The sequence below is a fragment of the Brachionichthys hirsutus genome, chromosome 5 (assembly GCF_040956055.1).
Source record: "Brachionichthys hirsutus isolate HB-005 chromosome 5, CSIRO-AGI_Bhir_v1, whole genome shotgun sequence".
Taxonomy (NCBI): domain Eukaryota; kingdom Metazoa; phylum Chordata; class Actinopteri; order Lophiiformes; family Brachionichthyidae; genus Brachionichthys; species Brachionichthys hirsutus.
The window spans coordinates 13,751,214-13,778,490 of NC_090901.1; the positions used below are offsets into that span (position 1 = coordinate 13,751,214).

The 27,277-nt window shown below is 46.3% G+C and overlaps 1 protein-coding gene and 1 long non-coding RNA gene across 3 annotated transcripts; one reads left to right on the forward strand and one right to left on the reverse strand.

Annotated features, from left to right (window-relative positions):
- Positions 1-5,475: 5,475 nt before the first annotated feature.
- peak1 (pseudopodium-enriched atypical kinase 1) lies at positions 5,476-25,948 on the reverse strand. Of its 2 annotated transcripts, XM_068739064.1 has the most exons (4): positions 22,602-25,948; positions 16,437-16,672; positions 10,461-11,257; positions 5,476-8,718 (listed from the first exon to the last, which is right to left on the reverse strand). In XM_068739064.1, exons 1-4 carry the CDS (start codon positions 25,946-25,948, stop codon positions 7,423-7,425), a joined length of 5,676 nt encoding a protein of 1,891 aa, XP_068595165.1. In that variant the 3' UTR covers positions 5,476-7,422. The 2 variants fall into 2 exon arrangements, with proteins under 2 accessions (XP_068595165.1, XP_068595166.1); XM_068739065.1 differs by lacking the exons at positions 16,437-16,672; positions 22,602-25,948 and adding an exon at positions 13,105-13,241.
- LOC137893956 (uncharacterized) lies at positions 11,645-12,601 on the forward strand. The gene is made up of 2 exons (XR_011105467.1): positions 11,645-12,032; positions 12,160-12,601. It is a non-coding gene; the product is annotated as an uncharacterized lncRNA (long non-coding RNA).
- Positions 25,949-27,277: the final 1,329 nt, after the last annotated feature.

Here is a 27,277-nt window from a genome sequence, read left to right on the forward strand (position 1 = left end):
CTGGACGGAGAACACGAGGCGGTCAAGCAGGGAGGAAGGAGCTCTGCTGAATCTAGACCAATAGTTTAACCTGAGTGTGAAGAGGTACCTGCTGAAACAGCTGCAGGTGTGCAGAGATCATAATATCAATTTCACCTTCATCACAAGGTGCCATGCTGTCGTTTCTGGGTGAGCGTTAAGACTTCAGCTTTAAATAGGGTGTAAATAATGTTTTGTCTCCCTGACAGGTTGTACAGAACATTAGGCTGACTCTCATTGCTTCAGGTTCAAGCTGAACCTGTAATATTCTGTAATCTGTAATATCGTATATGTGTTCAAAGCCTTATTGAAGAAAGGCTTATTGTAAAGTAAGAGAACTCCATCAACTGACTGCTCACTATTAAAGGAGACATATTCTACACTCTATCCACGAGTTAACGCAGTTCTCAGACACTTATATGAAATATCTGTCCCAGTCTTTGGCCTAAACATCAAACACATGCTGCAGGACAGCGTCCCTCTTGTCTGTCTCAAACAGCTGCTGCAGGACAGCATCCCTCTTGTCTGTCTCAAACAGATGCTGCAGGACAGCGTCCCTCTTGTCTGTCTCAAACAGATGCTGCAGGACAGCGTCCCTCATTTCTGTCTCAAACAGCTCTGCCAGAAATGCTCTAAACCCGGAAGCAAAAGTACGTTCATAGCGAGCACGCGCGCATGCACGCTACCACGGTAACCGTGAGGGATGCTTTCAGCACGTGAAAACATTTCTGGCAATTTTCGCTGGAACATTACCATAAAAAAAATCAAACTTCATCCACTCTTCTCTTCTTCTTCGACTCACGCAGGAGACAGGAAAAGCAGTGCGCAATCAAGGAGTGAGTGTGTCTACACACGCACATTGCAGCATGTTTGTGTGTGTGTGTCATTGCGCACACACACACAAACGCGTCGCAAGGACGGTAATAATCAGGACGGAATGAAAATCATCTTCAACCCGCTTATCCAGGATGGGTCGCGGGTCCAGCAGCCTCAGAGGAGCGGAGATACTCCGCGCTCTGACGGCGCGTCTCGCATTCCCTCCAGCTGATGACGCATTACTCATCCTGGACAAAGCCAAAGCGTGCAGCAGTCGCCTGGTTTTTGAAGTTGAAAGATCTGCTGAAAGAATTGAAAGCAAAGAAAAAGACAGAACCAAGCTCATCAAGAAGTGAAAAAATGAATCGGGTCAAGAAAGATTATAAAGAAACACAGTTTACCTGTGAGGATCTCACCGGAACAGAGACGGAAACGGTGAAATATGCCCAAAAACAAGGATTCAAAGAAGATTTGGAAATGCTAAAAGAACAACAAAAGGTAAAGGAGGGCAGTTCACGGCATAAGCTGAGTCCAGTACTTCAAGAAGGGTTTATGAAACACTTGTGAAAAATATTGACCTCTCTGAGACACGCAGACTCTGCAGAGAGGGGGGGTCGCCGACAATATTTGACCAAAAGTGGGGAGCTGAGAATATTTCGTGGTGATTTTTCAGACACGTTTTTCAAGGATACCGATATTTCGTTGAGGAGCAAACAGAAGAGCTTCAAATATTTCATATTTACACGATAACCCTGCAGAATAATGCAAACATCCCATAAACTCGAAAAGCAAATGTTTAATTGACAGAGTCGTCACCGCAGAGGTTTGACTTCTCTTGAGACGACTTCACTGTAAAACTCCTTGGATTGATGAAAACAATAATATGCGAAGAGCGTAAACCTGCATGAATGCTACAAGACCAGATAACGGAGAACAACGACGTTTGCCTTCGTTTATCCTGACTAATGAACAGAGATGGCCGGCATCATCAGCCACAGCCACAGGGGTAATTACGGGGGTTGCTGAGTGCGCCCCATTCATTTACACACCTGGATGCATTTTCCAAGCTTTCGTCACTTTTCCCATCTTGAAGTGTGGAGCTCTGGTTTTATGGCTGAAATGAAACAGGAGTAATTGTGCCTCCCCCCAGCAAACACACTAAATGCCACCTATTTGATTAACAACCTCACAATTAAGCAAATACGGAACGGCGAGCACGTAGACCTGCAACAACCGCTGTCAGCATCGAATTCTTGGTGAAAAAGGATCTTCGCTCGCAGTAATGGGAAAGTGGACAGATGAGCAAATTCTTCAAAGTGGGGGCTGAGGAGCCATCCTCTGCTTTATTGATTACCTACTGAGCAACTGCAGTCTGATTCAAAGGCTTTTGGATAGCGGTGCAGTTTTCATGCTTCCGCTCTGCAGCTAGAATTCTTTGTTAAATCTCACTTTCCACAATAAACCTGCAGACGTTTCTCACAATACCTGCAAGAGAGGCTCCTTTGCGCCAATTAAGTAAAGGGAAGCTAATTAGCTTAGCTTGCTCATCTAACCTTCACTGTCCCTCTTATTGTCTCATTTCTAATCCAACCTGGTCACTCCCAAGGAGAACCTCAGCATCTTCATCTCCTCCACTTCTAGCTCCGCCTCCTGTCTTTTCCTCAGAGACACTGTCTCTAAGCCGTCCATCGTGGCTGTCCTCACCACTGTCTTGTAGAGCTTTCACCACCGCTCCATGTTTGGTAAAATCATTTTGGTAATGGCAGACAGCCTGCTGGCGCTTTGTCTGACTCCCCAAGCCACATATCTCTGAGCTCTCAGCTTGTATCATGTAATAAAAGCTCCTCCTCCCAGGAGTCCAATAGGGACACGGTGAGGGAGAGGCAGAATGTTAAAGATCACATAATCATACTCTTTTTCCACAAGTTAACGCAGTTCCCAGACACTTATATGAAATATCTGTGAGAGTCTTTGGTCAAAATAGCAAACAGATGCTGCAGGACAGCGTCCCTCTTGTCTGTCTCAAGCAGATGCTGCAGGACAGCGTCCCTCTTGTCTGTCTCAAACAGATGCTGCAGGACAGCCTCCCTCATTTCTGTCTCAAACAGATACTGCAGGACAGCGTCCCTCTTGTCTGTCTCAAGCAGATGCTGCAGGACAGCGTCCCTCTTGTCTGTCTCAAACAGATGCTGCAGGACAGCGTCCCTCTTGTCTGTCTCAAACAGATGCTGCAGGACGGCGTCCCTCTTGTCTGTCTCAAACAGACGCTGCAGGACGGCGTCCCTCTTGTCTGTCTCAAACAGATGCTGTAGGACAGTGTCCCTCTTGTCTGTCTCAAACAGACGCTGCAGGACGGCGTCCCTCTCGTCTGTCTCAAAGAAGCTGTCAGAAAAGCCTCTGAAAACAAGAACGAAACTATTCATTGCGTGCACGCAATGCGAATGTGCATGCATGTGCACGTTCCCCCTCTGTGACATCACAGGGGGGAGAGATTTCTGCCAGTAGGTGATTACAGAACTATACAATCTATGCAGGTTTTTATTTTTAGCTGTTTTGGGGTTGATAAGGACCCAAACCCACCACAATAGTGTAGAAACACGGGAAACGTGAGTTTTCCATAATATGCCTCCTTCAACAGCTCTGAAAATACGTGTGAAAAGGAGGGAAAGCCCAGGATGCTTCAGGAAACACAGTCAAACACTCAAGAGTCAGATTAAATGGTAGCCTGGGATAGATAGAACTTTGCGAGGGAGCCACCTCCTCCTCCTCCTCCTCCTCACCTAACGCATCTTTCCTCAGGTAATCAGAAAGCAGACAGGAAGTGTGGGAGTCAACTCTACATTAGAGAAGAAATAGTACCCAATACCTAACCCAAAAGAACCCAGAGCAGCTGGTTACAATAGGTCAGAACATTTTCATGCGTTCATTCACACGTCTGAGTAGCTAAGGAGTGAGTTTCAGAGTCATCTGAGATTGGCCAGGGCAAAACATCAATCACAAACAGCCCCCAGTTTGGCCAGAGGAAGTCCATCCTCATCTCGGTCCACCTTTGGCTTTTAAATGAAGGTATAAAATACACCAGGAAATAGTTCTATTTAAATATAGGTCTAAAATGTGGATGGATCAAGTCACCACACGACTCAGCATCATCAAACTTTGTCAAAGTGACGAAGGACGTCTCGGAATGCTTCAAGCTCTAATCACGCTTTTAAAGATTCAATTATCACAAAATGTTTTCACATTCAGAAAAAACAAACTATTTCTGGAAATATAAAAAATGAACACTTTGAAGCACAGTCGAACCGAATGGATCCGTTTAATCCAGCAGCCTCTCCAACCCAGAGAGCAGCCGGGTCCAGGATCAACATCTCACTTCTGCTGCGCATCAAAGCTGCACAAGTTTTAAGGCCATATTCTGCAGCTAGAGTTCCTCTCACTGGTGCTGAGGAGAGAGCATCCATCCTGTGCTACGCTACAACGCATCCTTCACCGCACACAAAGAGGCGGAGGGACAACGTAAATACGCAGCTCGCATGATGCGCGGCGAGGAGAGCGGCGGATTGTGGCTCGAGCAAGCCGGCATTCCTTACCCGGAGTTTTCTTTTGGTGCAGTCGGGAAGAAGGCGGTGCAGGAGGAGGAGGAGGAAACTCCACCGCTCTCCCTTCTTCAGGGGCCGCTCTCCATCCAATGGCACCGGTCTATGTCTCCTGGAGGAGGGGGGGGGGGGTCCTCTCCTCCCGTCTCAATGTAGCTGGAGGAGGAGGAGGGTTTATCTCCCGTGTGTTTGCGCTGCTGTCAGACCCAGCTCACCCCCCCCCCCCCCCCCGTGGTCCACGGAAGAAGAGCCGCACACGCGCGCTGGACCTGTTGTTATGCAACGGACGCATGGGGGGTAAAATATAAAAACATTTTCAACCCCCACCCCCACCCCCCCCAAAAGAAAACTTAAAATTACAGAGACTTAAGATAGTTATATATAAAAAAAAAAAAAACTCTTCGTGATGACATTCCATTTAGATACTTTATAAATTACTTCTAGGTTTCAGTAGAGCATGAAGCGGAACGCCTGATCCAGCCTCACGGAGGCGCTATTTTAACTCTGGCAGATTTAGGGGTTGTTTTATGACATTCTTGTTATTTTAATTTAGACCTTCGGTGATTGTAATTTTCACTGTTTTTATTTATATTTTATTGTCTTTGTGGTTTATTGTTCTTTTATTAAGCCCCTTGTGATTTATTCCATCTGTGAAAGGTGCTATAAATAAACTTTACGTACTTATACTTACATACTTATGCTGGACCCACACAAAAAGTTAACGGGGTCATTCGTTTAATTGCATAAGCAAACAAATATAAAAATATATAAAAGCCCCCCCCCCCCCCCCTACAGCTGCGGGTCTCCCCTTGACCCCTGACCTCCAGATTGACCTTGATAACGTTGATTAAGTTATTACTCAGGATGCAGGTAATAAACCTGCTGGACCGTCGCTCCGGATACGACCCAATGAACTCAGAGCAGGAAACACTAGCACTATACTACTACTACGACTACTGCACTTTCAGCTTGTCCCATGAGGGGTCGCCACAGCAATCAACGTTGTTTTTGTGCACGAAGCAAAGAGAAAATGAACCAGACCCAGTGATGAACGTCAGCTTTTAATGAAAGTCACCCTTCAGCCTCTTTAAAGTGGTTCATCTCCTAGCAGATAACTCTGAGGGCAAATACTACTGTACACATTTCTGTACATGAGCGCTCCTCATCATGTGGCTGGAAGATGAACAGATCTGTTATTTGTTTTAGGACTAACTGTACACAAAACTTTTATTCCCCCCAAAACAGGCGAGAAAATCATGTAAATCTTTGAAAATGAATAAATGACATTGAGACAAAAATAAAGAGGTGCTCCATACTTGACAAAATAATGTGGATTAAAATAGATATAGGTTATACAAATATACTATATACACACACATTATAAAGGCTCAAATCTCTAGACAAGGACAGCCGCCAGTGCTGTCCAGACATTCCTCAGTACCCAGCAATAAACTCACAACGATTCATCGTCTCCCCGTGGACTGTCCCGTCTCGTCCCGCCGTAGTAAAACCATTCCCGGATCCTGATCCCAAAAGTATATTTTTACACTGCCGACAAAGCTGCAGGTTTCCGACTTAAAAAGACAAACTTTTAGAGTAAACTTTTGAAAGGCTTTTAAAGAGCCGTCCGTGCCGTTGTGCATCAAGGCGCTAGCCTAGAAGCGCACGGAGCCCCCCCCATGGTCCTTGGTCATCCCACCCAAGTGAAAATTCAGCCGTCTGCTGGAGCCGAAGCTGAAGGGATGTCTGGTTCCTCTGAGCTCAGGACATTCCTGGAGCTTCAAAGCAAAGTGACGACGCCTACTGGAAGGCAGCGATGCTAGCGCAAGATCAACCAAGCAAGCTGAAGTTTAGTTCTTTAAACCAGCCCCCCCATCTGCTTCATTTAGAACAATGCTACGCTGATTTGGGGTGAAGCGCGACAATCCTTTTCTGGACGGACCTTTTTCTCTCGACCTTCAGTCAGTTGGGGGGGGGGGGGGGCAGTAGGAAAGAGCTGAACTTTTAAGTTGTGTTCATCTCGACTCCATCAATAACGCATGCCGTTCTCACCATCTGTAACGAGTATAGGTGATGGAGCCGCCATTTTGTTGGCTGCTGGACAGCAAAGAATAAAGGAACAGTGCGGGAGGAATGGAAGCAGCTTTCAGTGGCGGCGCTTCACTTCAAGGACAAGTTCTGTGTCAATGGGAAGTGGTTCGTACTGAATGTGCAAAAGTTCTCCCTAAGGGAGAACCATGAGGGGGGGGCAAAAACAACAGAACGGACAAAGAACTTCTGGCAGTCCCTGAAACGTCCCCGTTCAGACGGAACTTTTTACTTGCGTGTTTCTTGATTCTTGTCTCTAAACTTGAGTGAAATCACTTTATGTGCCACAAAACTAAAAAGTAAAAGACTGCTTGCCATTAAAAGTTGCAGAACAAAGGTACAAAAACCCAAACCGACCTTAGGGGCGGTTCCGTGCTGGTTTAACATTAAACGGTATGAAAGCATAGGCAGAATGGACCTATCCTATACACCCCCCCCCCCCCCCCCGGAGGGTGAGATGGGATGCAGACTGCGTTTGACTACCTTCCTAAAATGTGATACAATAATAAAAACTAAAATCTCTCAGTAACTGGATCTCATTTCAAACATGACAAAATCCATCGACCGCAGGAAAGTTGGTTTTCCCTTAATTTGTCTTTGTAATTTTTAATGCTTTTAAGGTTTCACCGCTTTTCAATTTCCTCCATTTCACAGAAGCTAAAACAACTTTTGGATAAACGAGTCATGCAAACGATAATCATCACTCCGGCCTGCTGAACTTTATCGGGGAAACAAGGCCTTTCATCTCATTGCTACCATGAGATGAAAGGCTAAATGATTTCATGCCGGTCTGACAGGAAGCCTCTCACTCTGAGGGCTGACGCTGCACAACCAGCTGTTTAAGAAGAGCTCCGTGGCCAACGCGGTGGAAATCTGTTGCCATAGCAACAGCCGAGATGGGAAGTCAGAGTGGCTGAGACAGGTGGAGGGCGTTTGCTTGGTGGCTCTGAGGAACCGGCTGAGGCTGCTGCAGGATGTGGACGACCCGGATCAGGGTGTCAACGCTGGCGAACGCCAGGTACTGGCAGCAGACCCAGTCCTCAAGGCTGACGCCGCGAGTCGCGTCCATCGAACGCTCTGCAAACTTTATCATCATCAGCGTCCGCTTCAGGTCCAGCCAATTTTGGAGGGTGGCCTCGCGTTGCGTGGCGGTAGCCTCGGACATGGGACTGCAGCCCAGCGCCTGGAACAAATCCTCCCGAGGCCCCCAGAGCAGGCACTGCAGGCAGGCGCGGGCGTCGGACATGGCGATCCTTTCCGAGGGGTTGACGGTGAGAAGCAGCCTGGCCAGCTGCTGCAGCCCCCGCGAATAGAGCGACTGGACAGGAAGTGGCGGCAGGTCCACCCAGGTGTACTCGCGCTCCTTCAGCTTGGGCGTCTCCTCGAAGGGGTTGGGGCGGTGCAGCATCTCGTAGATGAGAATCCCAGTCTGGAATTCGTCGCACTTGCGGTACTGAGTCGCCGTGACGATTTCAGGCGCCAGACGCGACCGGTCGCACAGCAGAGCGGGGTCAGCCGCCATGAGAGTGCTCTTCTGCTTGGCTTGGGAGAAGTTGCTGATGATGAGGCGGGCGGGGCAGGTGGCGTTGGCGGCGGCGGCGCTGGCGGAGGTCGCACCAGAGTCGCCGCTGTTGCCGTTGTTGTTGGGCTCAAGGATGTCCAGGTTCCAGGGGTTGCCAGGTTGGCAGTGGACCAGCAGCAGGTTTTCCAGTCGCAGGTCGCAGTGGGTCACGTGATACGGCTTCATGTGCTCCAAGCCGGCGCACAGCTGCAGCAGCAGGAGACACACCTGGCGCTCGTACAGCTCCGGCTGGTGGGCGTGCCGCGCCACGCCTTCCCGAACGAAGTCCGCCACTGTCTGGAACGGCACCTCCCGCGTGATGACCACCACTCGGCTCTTCAAGTGGCCAGAGGTGCTCATGTGGCCGGCCAGGGGGGGTTCATTTAACTTGCCATTTGCAGTTTTGGAATCGATCGTCTTGATTTCTTTTTCCTTCCGCCTGTTTCCATCTTCCTCTTTGTGCTCTCCTTCCTCCTCCCCCTCCTCCTCCTCATCTTCCCAGGGCAGCAGACGAGTGGGAACATCAGCCAGGAAGTGTCCACAGTCCTGCTGGATGTTGAAGTTCACAGCCAGACTTTGCCTCACCGCCAGACTGTGGAAGAACTGCTGCTGGGTCTCCTTCAGCTTGCTCCGACAGATCTGGAAGGGAGGAAGAGGCGGTTTGATTTCAAGCTATGAAACATCACAATCGAGGCTTTTCCAATATTTAATGGAGACGATGTTTCCTGTTGAAATTGTAAATGGTCCTTGGGTCCCCAAATTCACACGCTCACCGCGGGCGACTGCTGCCATGCAAGGCAACCCTTCCAACCAGGCCACAGCCACCGCATTGACACCAAAACGCCTAAATACGGTCAATACCGGTTCAATCTGTGCGTCCAACTTGGTAGTTAAGTGAACATGTTTAAATACTGCAAAACGCAGATAATTTACAAGTGATTTTATTAAAGAATAAAGGGTTGGCACTTTGGGCTTGCATATATTGTAAAGTGGCACACGTCATAAAAAAGGTTGCCCCCCCCTGCAATAGATCATGAGAAGAAATAGTTCTTTGTCAGCCTCGGAGACCTTTACAGACACGGGGAACAAACTATTCAGCCTCAAGGATATATAAAGGAATAAACGCCAAACGCCCCTGTGTTCAGACACCCCTGTGTTCAGTATGTTCAGATACCCCTGTATGATATCTTTATGAACCCGGAAGTGTTTTGCTACTGGTATACTATTTTATGAAATTATTCTTGAAATCATGAGTTCAGATTTATTTGCCACTCTGTCATGCTATGATGATTGTCGATATAGTTCGGTAAAGTTGGGAAGATGTTCACAGATTCGTACTTCCTGCATCAATAAGTCATTGGTGATGCGTTGTAAAAGTGACGCCTCTTTCCCATCGATGTGCTACAAGCTCAGTTTGATCAAAAGCAGCCGTCTTCCAAGCTGCAGATGTAACATCGGCGTCTACGTGCAGCCGACTGTCAGACGAGTGTCAAGGGACCGTCTGCAAATTGCAAAACCGCTGCAACAGCAAAGAGAGACACGACACAGATATTCAATAACTTCACTTTTATGCCCTGTAGTGTCACCAGATTTACTGCAGCCATCACCTGGCTGCTGCTGATCATACTACAATACTTAGTTTGATATTTAAATAGTTTTCAATAGTTGATGGCTGCAGTAAATCTGGTGACACTACGGCGCATTAAATGTTGGGGTAGTTTAATTAGTGTCATTGGTTTCTGGTTCTCCTCTTCTGCTACTGGTCGCCTTATTTATGGATGAGTGTCATAAAAACTTTCTCTTGAGCCTCCCGTTAAAATGAAGACCACGCTTTTGAAGAGGAAAGTTTCATATCCTGTGAACTTCATCTGTATGTGATTTGTATTTAGCTTCACAACTCTCCCAACACACACACACACACACACACACAGTAACACAAGCTTTCCTCACATGATTAAAACTACAGATAAAACCCCCATGTATGCACAGACAGGTTTTAGTGCACAAGGCCGTGACCTGAAGGCTCCAAGTTTAAAGATTAAGATTTAAGATTCGTTTTTATTGTCATTGTTACACTGTAAAACCATGAAATGCCATTTACACCCGAGTACAAGGGCCCCTTGACACAACCACACACACACACCCATCATGCAAATATATGCATAGGGGCCCCGTAGCATGCGGAGAGGGCGTAGGGCGCCCCCGGAGCAACTTCCTCCAACCTAGATGAGGAAGGAGGAGTGCTAAAACACAAGGATGATAAAAACACACTGCAAAGATGTCTGATTAGTCAAAGTCTTTTTTTGCAGTTTGTCACAACATTTTATACAAACATACATTTGAACTCAGTAAATGAGCGATGAGGCCAATGAAAGGCTCACCTTGATGGCGTAGTTGACCAGCGGGTCCTTGGCGTAAGAGGCGGTGTAGTAGACGGCATCCCCCGCCTCACAGCAGGGTTTCCCAGTGGTCAGCTTGAAGTGGGACCAGCTATCGGTGCCAAATCTCAAGTGATCCTTCTGACCGGCCATGAAACGGTCCTCGCATTTTGCTGCCAGCTTCCTCAGCGTGTCTGTGTGGAGGCCACGGATCCTTCCCACCACCTCGTCCCAGCTGTCCAACCCCCTGTAAAGAGCAGGTCTTAGGGGTTTGGAGGCCCCGCCTCCAGCAGCAGCACGACCCGTGGCCTGACTCCGTCCGGCAAGAGACTCTGTGTTCGGGTAGACCCTCCGTTCTCTGCCAGTGGTGGCACTGGCCGGGGGTTGAGGGACCAGGGAGGGTGCGCTGCTAGTGGACTGGCCCTTGGCTACAAGTGGCCTCTCCAGGGAGTCACCGCTCTCGTGGTTATTGGTGCGATGAGGCTCTGAGCTGTGAGAGGAACTCTGACTCGCCGTCTCCCACGTGGAGTCCAGGTCGTAGAGAGGGTTGGCCACGCTGAGGTTGGTGCCCCCGGGTTTAGCCTCAGCATGAGGCCTCAACACTTCCTGGGACGACTCTTTGCCTCCGAGGCTGGGTTCAGTGAGGGAGCGAGGAACGACCTTCTTAGGTAGCGGTGGCGGCGTGGCTGTAATGACTGGCTGCTCAGGGAGGGTGTCCAGGTCAAGTGAGGCCAGGGTGTCATTGGACGCTTTGAGATTCCGCGGCTGCTTCAGTGGGATCATGTTGGCTCTGGATTGACCTGGAGGAAAAGAAGATTGCCAAATCATGAATGAAACTGAATCATACAAATGTGAGACGAGACCACGAAGCTTGACACAAAACATGGCAAGGAATGGCCAAACTGGGAGGGTACAAGTTGGAGTACTTATCTCCCCGAAGGCCAATGTCCCCGCCTCCAAAATGTAATGGATTCATGCGTCTTCCAAATTTGGGGAGAAATGGCAAAATTCATTTAAAAAAAGTCAAGAATGGAAACTAATCCAGGACGTAAGGGTTAAAAAATGACACATAAAAAACAAACTGCGCTGCGCTCTTCCGTCGCCGGTATTTCACCCACGTGGCATTTTCAGTCGCCCACTCGTCTGGCAGCGGCCCCGGAGGCCAATTCACGCCAGAAGGCATTACATCTGGGAACAAGCTGTCCCTCCAGCTGCCCGACTCAATCTGCAGGCAGCCTTACAGAGGCAGCGGAGTGAACATATTCATCAGTGGCTTGAAGTGACCTGATTTTCTGGGATGCCGGTGGGAGGTTGATCAGAGATCCTCGCTGCTCGCAGAGGTCGAGGACCACAGAAGCAGAACCAAGAAACTTGGCTGTGCTGCACGATGGGAAGGAAGCAGTCTGGTTGTTTTTTGTGAGTGGACGAAGAAGGTCAAAGACGCAGTAAAACCCTATTCCTGGTGGATTAAGAGAGGCTGAAAGCAATCAGACGTCTTTCCTCTGGGAAACCTCGGACAAAATAGATGCCACTAATAGCACATCCCTGCTCGACGTTATGAGTCACTCCTCACATGTGCGTCACGCCGCCGTCTTAGGAAAGCAGAAGTCTTAAGAAACAGCAGTCAGCAGATAAAGTTAATGTGTCTCGGTAATCCCAGCTGGAACGGGTCTATTTAATGTGCTCCTCTCCCAATCGGCAGTAATCCGTCCTCAGAAACTACCGTCCATCCCGTCGCCCTGCAGACAGAAGACCGACTGAATCTGCGACGGCGGTTTCTAAACACAACACAGAAGAAAGCGTGGCGTGTTTAAAAGATAAACGCCGCCTCAACAACTCAAGCATAATGCAACGAGAAAGGTAAAGCAGCCATGTGCACGTCCAGGCCTGTCCATCTGGGTCCATCTACATGCAACACAGCAGGCGCATGTAGACAGGAACACCGTGCACACCTGTGACGTATGGATTACGTACATACCGAGAACGCACTCCAGTCCCACTGAAAAGAAACCCTCACGTTTCTCCAGGACGCCCCGGAAGCCGTCTTGGAATATATTTGTCCTCGTGTAATGGACACCCATTGACTTCATTTGGTCTGTATTTTGTAACTTATAAGGCCTTTAAAAATAAATAACTTAAAAATGCTGTGATCTTATTAGTCTCAATAGGATCAGATTTTGAAAATCACGCCTCGTAATTTTCTGCACTATTAACAAACTAGTTTAAGAGATGAATGTGAAACGTGTTATTAAACTTCAGTGTGTCTGAAAAGTGAAAGCCTCGTCCGCGTCTCTAAAAAGAACCCGAAACACTATTCATGCTAATTCAGAATGAATCAGTGGAAACCATTCAGCAGCCTTTAGAAACAAGCAGACGGTTGGATTCTCGTTCAGATGATATTTCTTTAAGCGGACTTTAAATGTAAAATAGGAAGACAGCATCTCTTTCACACTGTATTTAAAAAGCCAAACATTGAGGCGCAGCGTCTCTCCTGAAGGAGAGGAAGCGACCGCAGCCGTGATTTCAGCCACGGTGATGTGATGAAACGAACCGAGGCGGGTTGATGAAGTGAGAGCAGAGGCAGCAGAACAAGAGGAAAGAGTGAGATGAGAGAGATGGAGGGATGAAGAGAGAGAAACAAGCCTACCTCAATTCCACTCATTCCTCAAGTTTCCAAGTGAACGTCGCTGAGCGAGGCTGGAATGTTTCCTTTGCTTCATCCCTGAGACTCAGAGGTTTTGACGTTCCCACCAATACCAGAGATTCAGTGACTGACAGGACAAACGCCCCCCCCCCCCCCCCCCCCCCCCGCCGTGGCTCTGATTACAATACCGAACGCACTGTATGTAGCGCACAATGTTAGCACAGTCACAGGCAGGGAGCCCTTCTGCAGTGGAAAGTTCCCACTCAGCGACTGTGGAGTTAATCCTGAAGGACGCTCACCCTCATTAAACTGAGCCGGGAGCTGCAATCTCACAAAGAAAAGCAGGCTCGAAAGCGTTTAACGCATTCGCATTACACAGATCCACACGGCACACACCCGGTAAAACACACACACACCTATTTTTGTACTTTCATACATCACTCCATCGCAGCGACTTCCTGTCCCGTGTTTCACAGCTGCCACCCGTGACTCTTCGCTTTTCACGTTCTCGTCCTCACGCCGCCACCAGGGTTTATAATGGCTAATGATGAAACGACTGTCAACAAGTCACAAGCAGGACCCGAAATAGATCTGGAACGAGAGTCTGCAGGAGCGTTCTGATCCAGAGAGCAGAGATGATGTCACCAAATAACGAGCCTCCACTGCGAGGCAAAATCATTTCATCACCTTCATCTTTACCCGGAATCACGGGAGGGTTGAGAATAAGAGCAGCCGGATGAAAGTAGTTTGTTTGATGGTCTGCCTAAACTTGAAAATGCCTTGAAGGTAAATCTGCTCTTCACGACTTTTCATTTTATAGTTTGAATATTCCTAATATTCAGCTTTGGTAGAAGAACAACAGAAGATGTCGTAGTGATGTATCTTAGTGTAGCTTCCACCCCCCCACTGGTTCTAATACTCGCATGCATTCTCCTCATTAACTTTAAATTTTCTACTAATCAAACAGTAAACACACGTTGGTGCACTGTGATAATCATTTAAAGTTAATCAGATTAAATCACTCAAATCGACACATTTGATATGGCACATACTGGCAAAACTAAATAGATTAAACATAGAACAGATACTCTTGAATTAACATCTACATTAAATAAAGAAACTAGAAAAGCCCTCAGAGAGCGCAGACCTCCGCCGAGCAGCTCACTCCCCTCATGATTAGATTTACACCGTCCACATGGCGATCTGGATCATCACCAACACTTTATATCTTTGTACACAACCGTGGAAAGTCAAAGTGAATCCGAGTCGCTGTGTATTTTTTACTGAGTTTTGAATCTCTGAATGTAAAAATGTAATATTTTTCACTGACTCCATTCTGGGTCAGATCCAGATGAAACTCGGCGGTAAGATTTCATGAACATTTCATCACGATCCGTCCAGAATGTTTTGAGTTACTTTGCTAAGAGACGGACGGACAAACAAGGAGGTGAAAATCGTTCTACCAATCGCGTCTCTGAACGCTGCACACCGGCGTCACCCTGACGCATCGACTCCTTTGGACTTCTCAACTGCTCCAAAACCAAAGTGAAGCACAGCCTCCTCCAATTTACCTGATTCCTCACCTGAACGAATCAGTGCTGCCCTCTACTGATAAATCTCAAGAATTGTATTGACTGTTTCGATCAGGGTTGGGCAAACGTTTTGACTCGCGGGCCACAATGGGTTCTAAAGAGGGGCCGGGCCAGGAACAGATGGAGGGAGTGTTTATATGGACTAATATAAATGACATGTAAAAGTCATTAGATGAAAGGATTTGGCCTTTTACAGGTAGCAAAGCATGAATATGCAAGGCTCATTGTATAAATTACAGGGAAAAGGTCAAATGAATGAGGTTTAATTATAATAACATTTAATTTAATGATATAATTCGGACAAATTGGGCGGGCCGGATTAAATATTCTGGTTTAGATTATGGCTCAACGGCTGTTATTGGTATGAATCAATATATTCATGAAGAATACTGCAACATTGTGCCTTAATGGCGGTTAATGTGCCTGGAAAACATTTACAGACGCCTCCTGCTGATTCTCCAGTAGCTTGTTTTTTGGCTCAGTGGTTGGGAAATGGAAGGTCACCGTTTCTAGTCCCGGGCCACCAGCCCGGAGTGTGGGCGGGGGGCTGGCTACCCCCAGAGCACTGCCACTGTCACGGCGGTGCCTTCACCTTCGTCCCTCTCCGCATGCTACGGGGCCCCGATACATATGGTGATGATGATGATGAGTGTGAGTGTTTCGAGGGGCCCCTTGCACTCGGGTGTAAACGTTATTCCGTTGTTGTTGTGTGTAGGGGCCAACATTCATTAACAATGACAGGAATAAAGCTTTCTGCTTTTTCATATATATATATTTCAAAATGACTTTTTGTTTTGTTTTGTATCGTTGCTTAACGATCAGCCAATAAGAATAAGAACCGTCTGATTTATGAGTTCCTCTCTTTACTTCTGCTCAAAGATTTATTCCCACTTGCTTTTCAGCTGTTAAAAACAAAAACAAATATTCAATTCTGTTTAGAACAAATGGAGGAAGAGGAGTCTGATTCAAACCGGACTTCAAGGCATCATCATCATCACCAGACAGTTGAGAGGATTTAGAGCAGAGGCGGGACAACAATTAGTCTCACACATGAAATGAAGACAAATAGTTTATGACGTTAATAACAGAAGCGCTGTCTGACCCTGTAATGTGATTAGCCCTGATTGTCACCTAGCAACAGCAGGAGACGACGATGACGAGGGAGGAAGGTGTACTAAGGATAGAGCAAATGTTAGCTTTTTTATCCGGGATTCACACGCCGTATATTCTGCATGGCTGATCAGAGCAACAGAATCAGAGAATTTACTCCACTTCTAGTTCTCGGAGTGAAAAAATATATTTCCAGTTACTTTCCGCTGCAGCCTGCGGGCGACAAGATTTGCAGAGATTTAGCTCTGACAAGGAAATAAATTAAGACCTGCCACATACGGAGACGTGCCGATGGAGGAGGGAAATAAAATCATTTCACATTCTTATGCCACTGAAGACCAAATCTGACCGTCATTACTCTTCGGAGGATGCAGAACCAAACGTCCACAGAGGTGTCGACGTTTCAAACCGTTCCTCTCTGCTCCGAGTGTTTGTGACGCAACATCAGAAGCTCATTTGCATCCCATCACATATTTATGAGAAATATTCAAAGTAGGAATAAAAACTCATTCTATAAATTATGACATAAAATCGAGCTGAAAATCAGCCAGAGCATGAATTAAAAGCATTTAGAGTCTACTGTCAAAACTATGATGAGATGATCAAAAGAAAATGAGTGTACAGCATCCTCACCCAGATTGCTGTATGTGGCACTGCACTGGCTGGAGGCAGTGGAGTGGGAATGCTGGGATTGGCTCCCGTCCTCCTCTGGATCTCTGAGGCTGCCCTCGATGGCTGACGCCTGGGAGGCAACCTGGTAGGAGCCGTCGCCCTCCCCAAGCAGCAGACCCTGATTCACTCTGGCAGAGACGGAGGCGGCCCCAGGCAGCAGCCGGCCCCTGGTATTGCTTGCAGTAGCTGGTACCTGACTGCAGACGACACACAGAGGGATGGGAATGTTGGAATGGAATGAGCTTTCTGTCCTTCACTTGAAACCTAAGATAATATTTCCCCACTGCTTTGTGATCGTTCATCACTGATGATGATGATATCAGGACAAAGCCGCTAACATCAGAGGATGTGAACAAAATAAATGTTTAATCTGATTCCGGGGGGTTTCTGCCTCTGCCTCCAGAACAGCTGTCAGAGGGGGGGGGGCACTGAAGAATTACACAAAACTCCACACATGCTGCCTGAGGGAGAGAACGTCGGGCTGTGTTTTAAGCACACTTCTAGGACGGTAACTGGCTGTGATTTCATTTGTTTAAACATTTGAAATAAATGTCATCTCATTCTGTCAAAGATCGATCAATAGCTATGATGTTCAATATTGTTGGACATATTACCGTATTTAATTTTAAAGACGTACAAGAGACAAATTGAAAATAATACATTCAGAGAGTGCAGAAGAAGCCAGCGTCAATAAAAAGAATAAAAGCTAAATGGAACAAAAAGACGGCATTATCATTTCATTAATTCACATTATCTCAGAGTGCTCATTCACTTTCAGATGAAAGAAATACAGAATTACTACTTGAAGGATAAACATAAGTATTTCTTAATATTTTACTGTAAACCACAAAAGACAAAAGACAAACCGTCCAGCTATACTTCCTCTACTGAGGGACATATTAACAGAGCAGCTGCTTTATCTGTTGGGTTTTATGACTTTATTGTGAAGCTGCCGTTCAGAGTGAGGAAGCAGATCTCTCTTTCTTCTTGTCCCCTGAGGGGTCGCCACAGCAAATAAATGTTCTCCACTTCACCCTGTCCTTTGCATCGTCCTCCCCAACAACAGCCACTCTCATGTCCTCCCTCACTACGTCCATGTATCTTCTCCTGGGTCGACCTCTAGCCCTGTTCCCTGGCAGTTCCATCCTCAGCATCCTTCTACCGATAGAGTCCCTGTCTCTCCTCTGGACATGTCCAAACTATCAAAGTCTGGTCTCTCTGACCGTGTCTCCAAAATGTCTAACCTTCACTGTCCCTCTTATTGTCTCATTTCTAATCCTATCCAACCTGGTCACTCCCAAGGAGAACCTCAGCATCTTCATCTCCTCCACTTCTAGCTCCGCCTCCTGTCTTTTCCTCAGAGTCTCTAAGCCGTCCATCATGGCTGTCCTCACCACTGTCTTGTAGACCTTTCCTTTCATCCTCACTGACACTCTCCTATCACAGAGCACACCTGATACTTTCCTCCACCCGTTCCAGCCTGCCTGCACACGATTCTTCACCTCCTTTCCACATTCTCTCCATCACTCTGCACTATTGACCCGAGGTACCTGAAGTCCCCTACCTTCTTTATGTCTATTCCTAGAGCAGACCTCCACTTCTCTAGATTCTCCTCTACCTGTTCTCACCGCAGATCACAATGTCATCTGCAAACATCCTATTTCAAGGAGCTTCCTGTCTCACCTCATCTGTTAGTCTATCCATCACCATGGCAAACAAAAAGGGGCTCAGAGCTGATCCCTGGTGCATCCCATCTCTACACTAAACTCCCCTGTTACTCCTACTGTCTGACTGTCATACATGTCCTGAACTAATCTGACATACTTCTCTGCTACTCCAGACTTCCTCATGCAGTACCACAGTTCCTCTCTGGGCACCCTGTCATAGGCTTTCTCTAGATACAAAGACACAATGCAGCTCCTTCTGACCTTTCCTGACCTTCTCCATTGCTAGCATCAATGGAAACACTGCGTCTGTGGTAATGTTCTCAATCAAAGCAGGACGGCTTTGGTGGCTCAATAGTGTCACCATTTTTGTAAATGTTATTTCAAAAGACGCCACTGTGACCGCATATTGTTTTGAGTTTTGAGTTTGAATTATCTCAACTTTTTTTTATTCATTACTTAAGATAAGGGCAAAACAAAGAAAGGTGACATAACAGTTCACAGAGTTGGTTTCATGGCCACGGGTGCTGTCCTGGGCGGGCGGTAATATTTGGATCGTCTGGATACGGATGTGTCATTTCCTTTGACGCCAATAATGCTGCCAATGAGACGAATGATTCACATGTTAACCAAAGCAGGTTTAGGGTTAGGGTTGTGTGTGATTTAAGAGATGGCTGAGATCGTGTACGACTCCGCATCGAGGCCTGAGGGTTAGAAATTACGACACTTGGAAAATGAGTTCAAATTCTTCCATCGCTATCAGGCTGCCAGCTATTTACAGCCGTAAAGAATGTGAAATGAAGTACTAAAGGCTCCTGGTTTGATATAATTATTGTTCCGTAAAAATACATTTGTCTGGATCACCATTTTAGGGACTTGTGTGGTGTTGAAGGAAGCACATCGGTCGTTCCACAATGAAGGATGAAAAATGGAAAGTTGCTGAATACCCCACCCCAACAGATTGGTAAAGTTTGGGAGATTTCTGAGAACATGTTGTAATGTTAGGATAGTGAAGATTAAAAAAAATAAAACTATCTTGTAATAATCAAGGTTTATGCCCCTTGATCTGGATCCAAAGCAGAACTGAACCTTCCCTGACTCTTCATGGGAACCCATTATGTATTTTGTATTTAATCAATCTCAACAACACAAACAAACAACCCTTCAAGAAAATGTCCTCGTCTTTAACAGAACATTAAGTCAATAAGTACTTGAAATATTTGTTTCTAAAATAAACAAAACTAAATCAAAATAAAATGAAAAACTATGATGAACAGTTTTATTACATAATTTTAACAATGTGAACAGAAAGCCAACGAAAACCACCCAGCTGTTTGTGTCTGTGGTGTGTGTCTCAACCCTGGGACACATCGTCCGAGTAAACCCACTGCGTCTCCTTCAAACAGCTGATCAACACCATCTGCGTTGGCCTGGCGAACTCGTTAGCAGTAGATAGTAGTTTTAGTTTAAATGAAAGGCTGTTAGACAAACAGAAAAAAGTAATCAAACTCTGGCAGGATGGCGGTGCGACAATTATAATTCAGCAAGAAACAGTAGATACAAATCTGTCTTTCCTTTTCTGCTTCAATGAATAGATCCAATTCTTGGTTTTAACTAACCGGACACAAAGTTCTTTATCTAACAAAAGGACTGATAAAAACAGTCCCCTCAGAACACACCCTGTATGAACACAACACCCACTCCTTGAGAGGCTGTCCACACAGTAAATACCTTTATGGCTGCTACATGAATCGGTGTCAGGACCCGACTTGTTCAGGCGGCAGGAAGTTGCCCCTGTGCTCTTCACAGATTCTCATTTTTCTGATGAGAGAACTAAAACCCCAACTTCTAAATCAATACGCCCTGGATGGCCCCGTGGGTTCACAGAGGTGAAGGAAAAGAGTTTCTAGTCTTACCCACTGTACTGGCTCACACAGCTTCCCATCTGGAAACCTCGAACACAAGACAAACCTGGATTCACATTGCAAAATGAGCAATAATCCCTGGTTGGATGTAAGAAGAAGAAAAAAATGAATCTACCGCTGCAAAGTTCTCCCCTTGTCTTTCTTCCGTCTCTCCTCCTTTGAATGTCCTGACCTGTCTCTGGTAAGGTGTGTGTTTGAGGAGCATGCCCATATTAGCCAATAAAACTACTTCCATAAAAAAAAAAAAAAAAAACCTCTGTGGTTAACCCTCCATCTGCCAATCTGCAGAGTTAAAACCCTTTCAATGACTGCAGGAATATATGAAATAATACTATAGCTTTAGAGGAAGAAGTTGAACCAAACACATGGAGCAATTCAAATGTTTTCAATTTTATATTTAAAGTGATCCCTGACCGTTTTTACAAATCAGTCTAAAAATACATGGACAAAAATATATAATTATTTCTTATAAGATATAAAATCCATTTTGTTTGGAGGTCGCCAATGTTGTTTACGTCGCTGGGTGTGACGCCAAATGGTTGCAGCACCGAGCTCACTGCTATTGTTTAGTATGGCAGCGATCTGTTAGCAACAATGACTTATCAGTCTGAACCGCAGCGTCAGCAAAGACGTGAGCAAAGTTCTACTGAAGGAAGAACCTGCAGAGCAAAGAGCCTGCCGTTCAGGTAATGGATAAAGTCACAGAATAGACCACGTAGGATGTGAAGGAAAGGGCAAGAGAGCAAGCAGACAGGCCAAATGCTAATCGAACACCTCTTGAATCCATGGTGAGGGATCTCTATGATGGGAGAGAAGCAACTCTAGCACTGTGGGGGAGCAGCAGATTAAGGGGACGGTCTTGTGCAGGTCTTCCAGTGAATATCAGACCTCTCCTATACTGTAATGAGGACCTACACACCTGTTGGGGGCAGTATTGCTGTTTTTGAGTGGGTGATAACTGCCTACTACTATGTAATGGAAGGAAGAAACAGGAAGGACGTAGAGGAGGGATAATGGTGCCGCAGGAGCGATCGGAGTATTTTAAGCAGCTAACACTGGAGAGTATGTCACGGTACTAAGAAGAAAACAACTGTTTCGGTTATTAAAAACAAGGATAATGATGACGGTGAAATCGCAGAGCTGAAGAGTCGAGGGCCAACGAAAAAGACCGACACCCGATGATCAACCCGGGCCGAGCAGTGAGAGTCGGGCTAAATGGCTACAGAATCCCCATACACCGCAACTCACGGGTCAGCTGACGGGTCGGGCTGGTTCGGATATGGATGTAGTAGAATAGAAAACCTTTATTGTCATTGCATAGTGGGATATACAATGAGATTAGGAGTGCTGCTCCGTTTGGTGCTTCTATATAAAATACAAATAATAGTAGAAAAAACAACAACATGAATTTAAAGCAATAAACAGTGCATGCAGAGAGATTGTCCAGTTCTTTGCATTTAGTAATTGTACATGAGGTCTGGGAGGCGGCGGTATTGCACTTAATTATAAGTAATTATTATTACTTAATACACATTGTTTTACCTTCACATTACAAATTGCACATGGTAAGTAGTTATATTGTTTAGTGCTGGTTGTTTTTCAGAGCGCTGATGAAAAAACTGTCCCTGAGTCTGTTAGTCCTGCTCTTGTGCAACCTGTAGCACCGTCCTGAGGGCAACAGGTTGAACAAGGTGTGTCCAGCGGGGGAGGGGTCTCCGACGATGTTTGTAGCTCTGCTGAGGTAGCGAGAGCCGGCGATACGGTCCAGGGGGGGCATAGAGCAGCCGGTGATCTCCTGTGAGCCTGACCCGGATTCGCCAGACGAGCGATTGCAGTCTGGATCACCGAGGAGCAGCCGTTGTGAAGTTTGATATATTGTTTGTAAATAAATGTGTTATTACAACATCAAAAGCTCCTTTTCAGTGTTGTTGTTATTGTGTTCTAGAAGTAAACAACTGTTGAGATGTTTAAAGTGTTACTAAATCAAAAATATTAGCATCAAAGCCAGCGATCAGCTTGAGATATTTCCATGTACAAAAAGCTAGTTTTCTCAGGTTTTTGTTTAAAACTGGTGATTTTGGTTAATTCCGCCTCTTTTCAACGTCCAATATCTCTAGAACGAAAAATGCTAGGAACACAATTTTTTCCTGATGAAAGAGACTTTACGCTTTCATTTGGTCGCATTTGCATCGTCATAGTCCACAATATGCTGTGGGTCTTGAAAAATAGGTCATAGATGAGATAGATGAGCGAAAACAGCTGATACTGAATGAGTTAACATAAGGGTATTTCAAAATTCACTGTGTAAATCTTCCTACATGACTTCAATAGCAGCGCAACTTTAGCTACACCATTCACAGCAAATAACTGGTAATAAGGACTCAGCATAATACTCACAATGAATGTGTAAGTCTTCAGAATTTCAAAAGATTGCGAAAAATGCTCATCAATATTTTCTCATGCAAAATGACATCTTTGAATTGCTTTGGTCTAAGTGACAAAAACAGACTGTTGGTGAATAAAGCTTGGATACATACCTGTAGTCCTGACTGATGAGATCACATTCAGTGGTTTGTGAAAGCGCCATTTGTCCTGGACTCAAAGATCTGGGCTCTTTGCTTTCATCTAGTGTCAGTAGTGTGTTTTCTCTGCTCTTGTCTACTTCTTCACTGTGACCAGTTACACCGCAATTTTCTGGTTTGTAGGTGAAGATGATGGTTGGCTTCTGAGTGGGACCTTCCGGTTTGGACTCGGTAAACCATTGATGTTGCTGGACAGGCGGTGGTGGAAGCATGTGAATAACAGTTCCATCAAGCCCAAGCAGTTTGTCCTTCTCCCTCTTCACTCTCTCCCTCTGCTCATCCTCATCTTTCCTGCGACGAAAAAAGCTCTTAAAGGAAATCCAGCGTTTCGGTTTGGAGCCATCTGTTGAACTAAGTTTCCCCTCTGCGCCTGGATTTTCTTTGCCCTCACTGGGCCGTACAGGTGAACTGGAGGCAGAACTCTTGGTCCAGTTGCTAAAATGTCTCTGTAGGATGTTGGAAGCGTGGTAGGGGGAAGACGTAGACCTTGGAGGGGGGAATGGTGGATTAGGCTCTGATTGAGTACTAGAGAGTGGGATAGCAGCAGAGGCACTCTGGGATTTACACAAAACTTTTGTTGGAGTGTCTTTCTTGGGCTGAGAAAGACAGCCATCAGTTGTGGAAAAGAGAGATGTGGGTCGAGTGAGGGTCTCTTTTGTGGCATCAGGTGGAAGGGCATAAAGCTCCTCAGAATTAAGGGTTTTAGATTTTGATGACGGTAACTCTGGAGGATACTGGGGCAGGTGGATGGAGGCAACAATCTGTAAAAGCACAGCTCGCGCCTCCTCCTTCTGCCTTATTACTGTCCCTGAAGACAAAGACAAAGTTCCATCTGTATTATCATCTCTACTGGAAGCAGCATCTCCACTTGTCTTGCAAGTGAAGGTAACAGCATTTGCAGTGGCGCTGGTTTTAAGAGGGTGTGCGGCAATGGCAAGACTGGCAGGTGAATTCGTTGTAGTGGGAGAGAGGGCCCCAACTGCAGAGTTAATCACAGTGCTACAATCTGTAGTGGTTTTAGGTTGTATTTTTGGTACTTTTGACAAGGTTTCAGATGGAGCTTTTTGCTCCTCAAAAGACACTTTCTCTATTGTGCCTTTACCAGAGAAAGTCTTCTCTGTTGACGAGGACTGGACACTCTCAGAGGACCCAATCTCTTCATAAGTATGACTAGCTACTCTACTACTTAAGCCTTTTGGCTGTGGCAATTCCCCACTGAGTCCCAAGAAGCTCTTGTACACAGCCAGGTTGTCATATGCACTTGGATTGATGACAATAGGTACCTTAACAGCCTTCTTGGAGCCGCGGGCATAGGCTGGCTCATCTCGAATGATAATAGGAAAAGGTGGCATGCCTGCATTATTGAAACTGTTAAATTTGATCTCTGACAAGTTGGGGGATTTCACTGGTACAGTTTGGGAAGAAGATAGGCCAGCAATGGGAGACGTGGGAGCTGACTTGTGACTGCAGAGCTGATTAGAGATTGAGGGGCCAGAATTATCCCCAACTCCAAGATCCACTTTGGGATTTTTTTGTCGAGGACTTGTGCTTGATATCCACACTTCTTGGTAGCATATGCTCCCTGATTTATTTGGGGAGGTACCTGACATGACTACAGATGTTGGTGATACTTGCATCACAGGAGACATTGAAGACACAGGAGAAGCAGGATAGCGGGGCTGACTCATTGGGGAACTAAAGAATGCCGTAGGGCCTGACGGAGTTGACATTTTTTTTGGCTTTGGAGTCAACTCTGGAATCTGTTCATCTTTATTGACCATAGAAGCAGATACATCCACAATGGTGTAAGGCCTACAGATGAGAGATTTTTCCAAATTCACTACACGGTATGGTTTGGCCTGCTCCTCTGTGGGACTAAAACTAATTGTGACTGGTTCACCTGGAAGAGCCTGGGGCATTGGCATGCCTTCTCTGCCATCCTGATCTTCTAATCTAATGGCCAGTACAGCCTTGTGTGTTTCAGTCACCTTTGCTGGACTCAATGCTCTTTGGATTGCCTCCTTTTTTGGAGAAATGCAGGGGACAGGGGCCTGAGAAGATGTGGGCGATTTTAGGTCATTTCGAGGGCCACTGCTCCCACTACTGGTCGTTGTTTGAGAATCCTCTGGTAGGGATGACAATGATTCTGGAGAAGTGACAGACTCTGAATTTGATAGGAAACCACTGCCTTGCATATCATGATGCCCATAGGGAAGTAAAGCTCCATTGGAGCCCATGGGCGGGTATCCATTCAGAATCTCATCATAGCTATCATCATAGTCTACTGCACAAATACGCTGTAGTGAGCGGTTGCGAAGCGGCACAGTATTCCATTTCTTCCCTGCAGCAAAGGGCACTGGAGATAACGTGGCTGCACGGAAATTTGCAAATCGTGGTTGGCCTCGCATACGTATCTCCATTGCTAGTAACTCTTCATCACTTTCATCCCAACTCTCGTGTTCGTTGTCATCTTCTCTTTCAGTATCATACTCTTCATCTTCCTCATCATCTTTGCCTTCACTGGAAAACTCTGGGTAGCTAAATCGACCACCCTCTGTGCTAATGATCTCATTGCTATGACTAAGTGATACCCTTTTAAGAGCGGTTCCACTACCACCACCATTATGGCTTCCCATGGCCAAACAGCTTGAAGCTGGACAGCCTCTTTCTAAGGACCGTTGGTACGAACTATTGATTCGTCCCCAAAAAAGGTCCTTGGAACCCGAGAGAGGTATAGGGCTAAGGCCAGGGCCTAAGCCTGCAATCTCTTTTAAGATATCTGTTAATCCACTGTTGTTATTTCCACTAGGGGTTCTTGGGCTAATTGGGCCATAACCTTCAATCTCCTCACCGTCATCATCTCCATCATTTATACTTCTGAGCCCATTGGGCATTTTACGGTTCAGTCCATTGCGATTCCAGACCATGAATGCTGATGTTTTGCCCTGTTCTATGACATTTGGTGGTCGTTGTTGGTTGCCATCTGAATCCAGTCCTGTTGAGGGGCAGGGCAACATCATAGTGGGCTTAACAGCAATGGTTGGCTTCTTGGCCACCGGTGGACGGAAGTGCCCCGAGCAGGCGGACCCGCTACCACCCCTCTGGGAGGTGTTGGCCAGATTTGGGTTGGCGCTGGCTCCCGCAGGCGGTGGATTTTGTTGTTGACTTGTTGGACGCATTGGCTCAGAGGGTGGCTTCCTTCCACTGCTCTGAGCCAGACAGTGCAGACTTTTAGGTTTAAAGCAGTTCTTGCACTCGCCTGGTTTCCACACGTGTTCGGTGAAGGTGCTGCAGGCGGACATGTCTGCTGGTCCAGTAAGGCAGCCTTCTGGGTCAGTGGACAGAAAAGCCCTCCATGAGCTATAGGGGTCACAGGTACTAATCGCAGTACACCAATTATGTCCACGATTCAAGCTTCAAATGTTGAGGAAACAGCATCTAAAAACAGAAGAGAACAGTGTAAGCTAAAGAATATTTCTGACGTAATTTTTACTTTGATTAATTCACAACGTTGATTTGATTGCTTAAAGAAAGATGGTGGCGCAAGCACATTGTTAGGCAAGGAGTCTCTTCCAGATTTGTAACTTTACAGTTATTTTCCTGCTCATCTCAGGCATTTTCGTCCTACACCTACACGTCCTACACCCGACAGGAACTTTTAGATACTGGATCACACCACTCTGATGAATTTATCACAAATCTTCACAGATCTACAGAACACCGGAAGCTATGCAGTCTACTTAACCGCACAGAAGTGCTCTCAGGCGATGTCGACATAGTAAAGTAAGGTGGGGAAAGTGCAAAGGGCAATGAGGTTCGAATCCGACTTGTGGCCTTGCTGTGAGGAGTTTGCATGTTCTCCCCACGTCTGCGTGGGTTCTCTCTGGGTTCTCCGGCTTCCCTCCCACCACCAAAAACATGTAGTGTATGTTTTACATTAGTAGCTAATTTTACACAATATACAAAACAAATCTGAGGAGCCAGAAGCCAAAAGAGCCGGTTCTTTTTAGCCGAGCCAAAAGACCCAAAGGAATTAACTTCAATAGAAAGCACTAGCTAACAAACAGCTGTGTGCATTGTGTATTAGAGCCGAATAGAGAGGGGGACGGGTGGCATTCTCCAATGAACACACAGCGGAAAAAGTCACAGCTTAAACACAAGTTGCATTAACTTGCCTGTACTCCATGTACTGCTGAGAGAACGCTGATGTATAGTCTGCCTTATTACTTGCTCATTCTATTCCACTTCCAGTCCCTGCAGCTGATTCTATTTTCTGGCTTAAGGACTCATACAGTTGAACTGAGCGCTTTCCCCACCTTCTTCCTTGACTACACTTCATCCCTTCCTACGACCTTTCCTGTGTGGGAGTCTAAAGTCTTGACTGATCATCCCGTCCATAGATCTGCGTCTGAGCCCGTCAGTATGCTCCGCTAGCTTCCACCATGCTCGGGAGGAAAGCAACAGTTGTTGAAGCTTGAAGAACAGCCAAGAGGAGGGAGGAGAAGAACAAACAGCCCGGCGGGCTACTCACGGAGCGGCAGCGGCGTGTGTCCAATCAGCGGTTAGTGAGGCGGACGGAGGAGAGAGCCACATGACAAACGTAGTCGATACAGAGTCTGGGGTATGAATGA

Coding starts and splice junctions, on each gene's coding strand:
- peak1 (XM_068739064.1), bottom strand. CDS start 25,948: ATGTCCGCCTGCAGCACCTTCACCGAACACGTGTGGAAACCAGGCGAG. Junction 11,258..16,436: donor TGCCACATACAGCAATCTGG/GTGAGGATGCTG, acceptor CTTTTCCTCCAG/GTCAATCCAGAGCCAACATG. Junction 8,719..10,460: donor TGGTCAACTACGCCATCAAG/GTGAGCCTTTCA, acceptor CCTCCCTTCCAG/ATCTGTCGGAGCAAGCTGAA.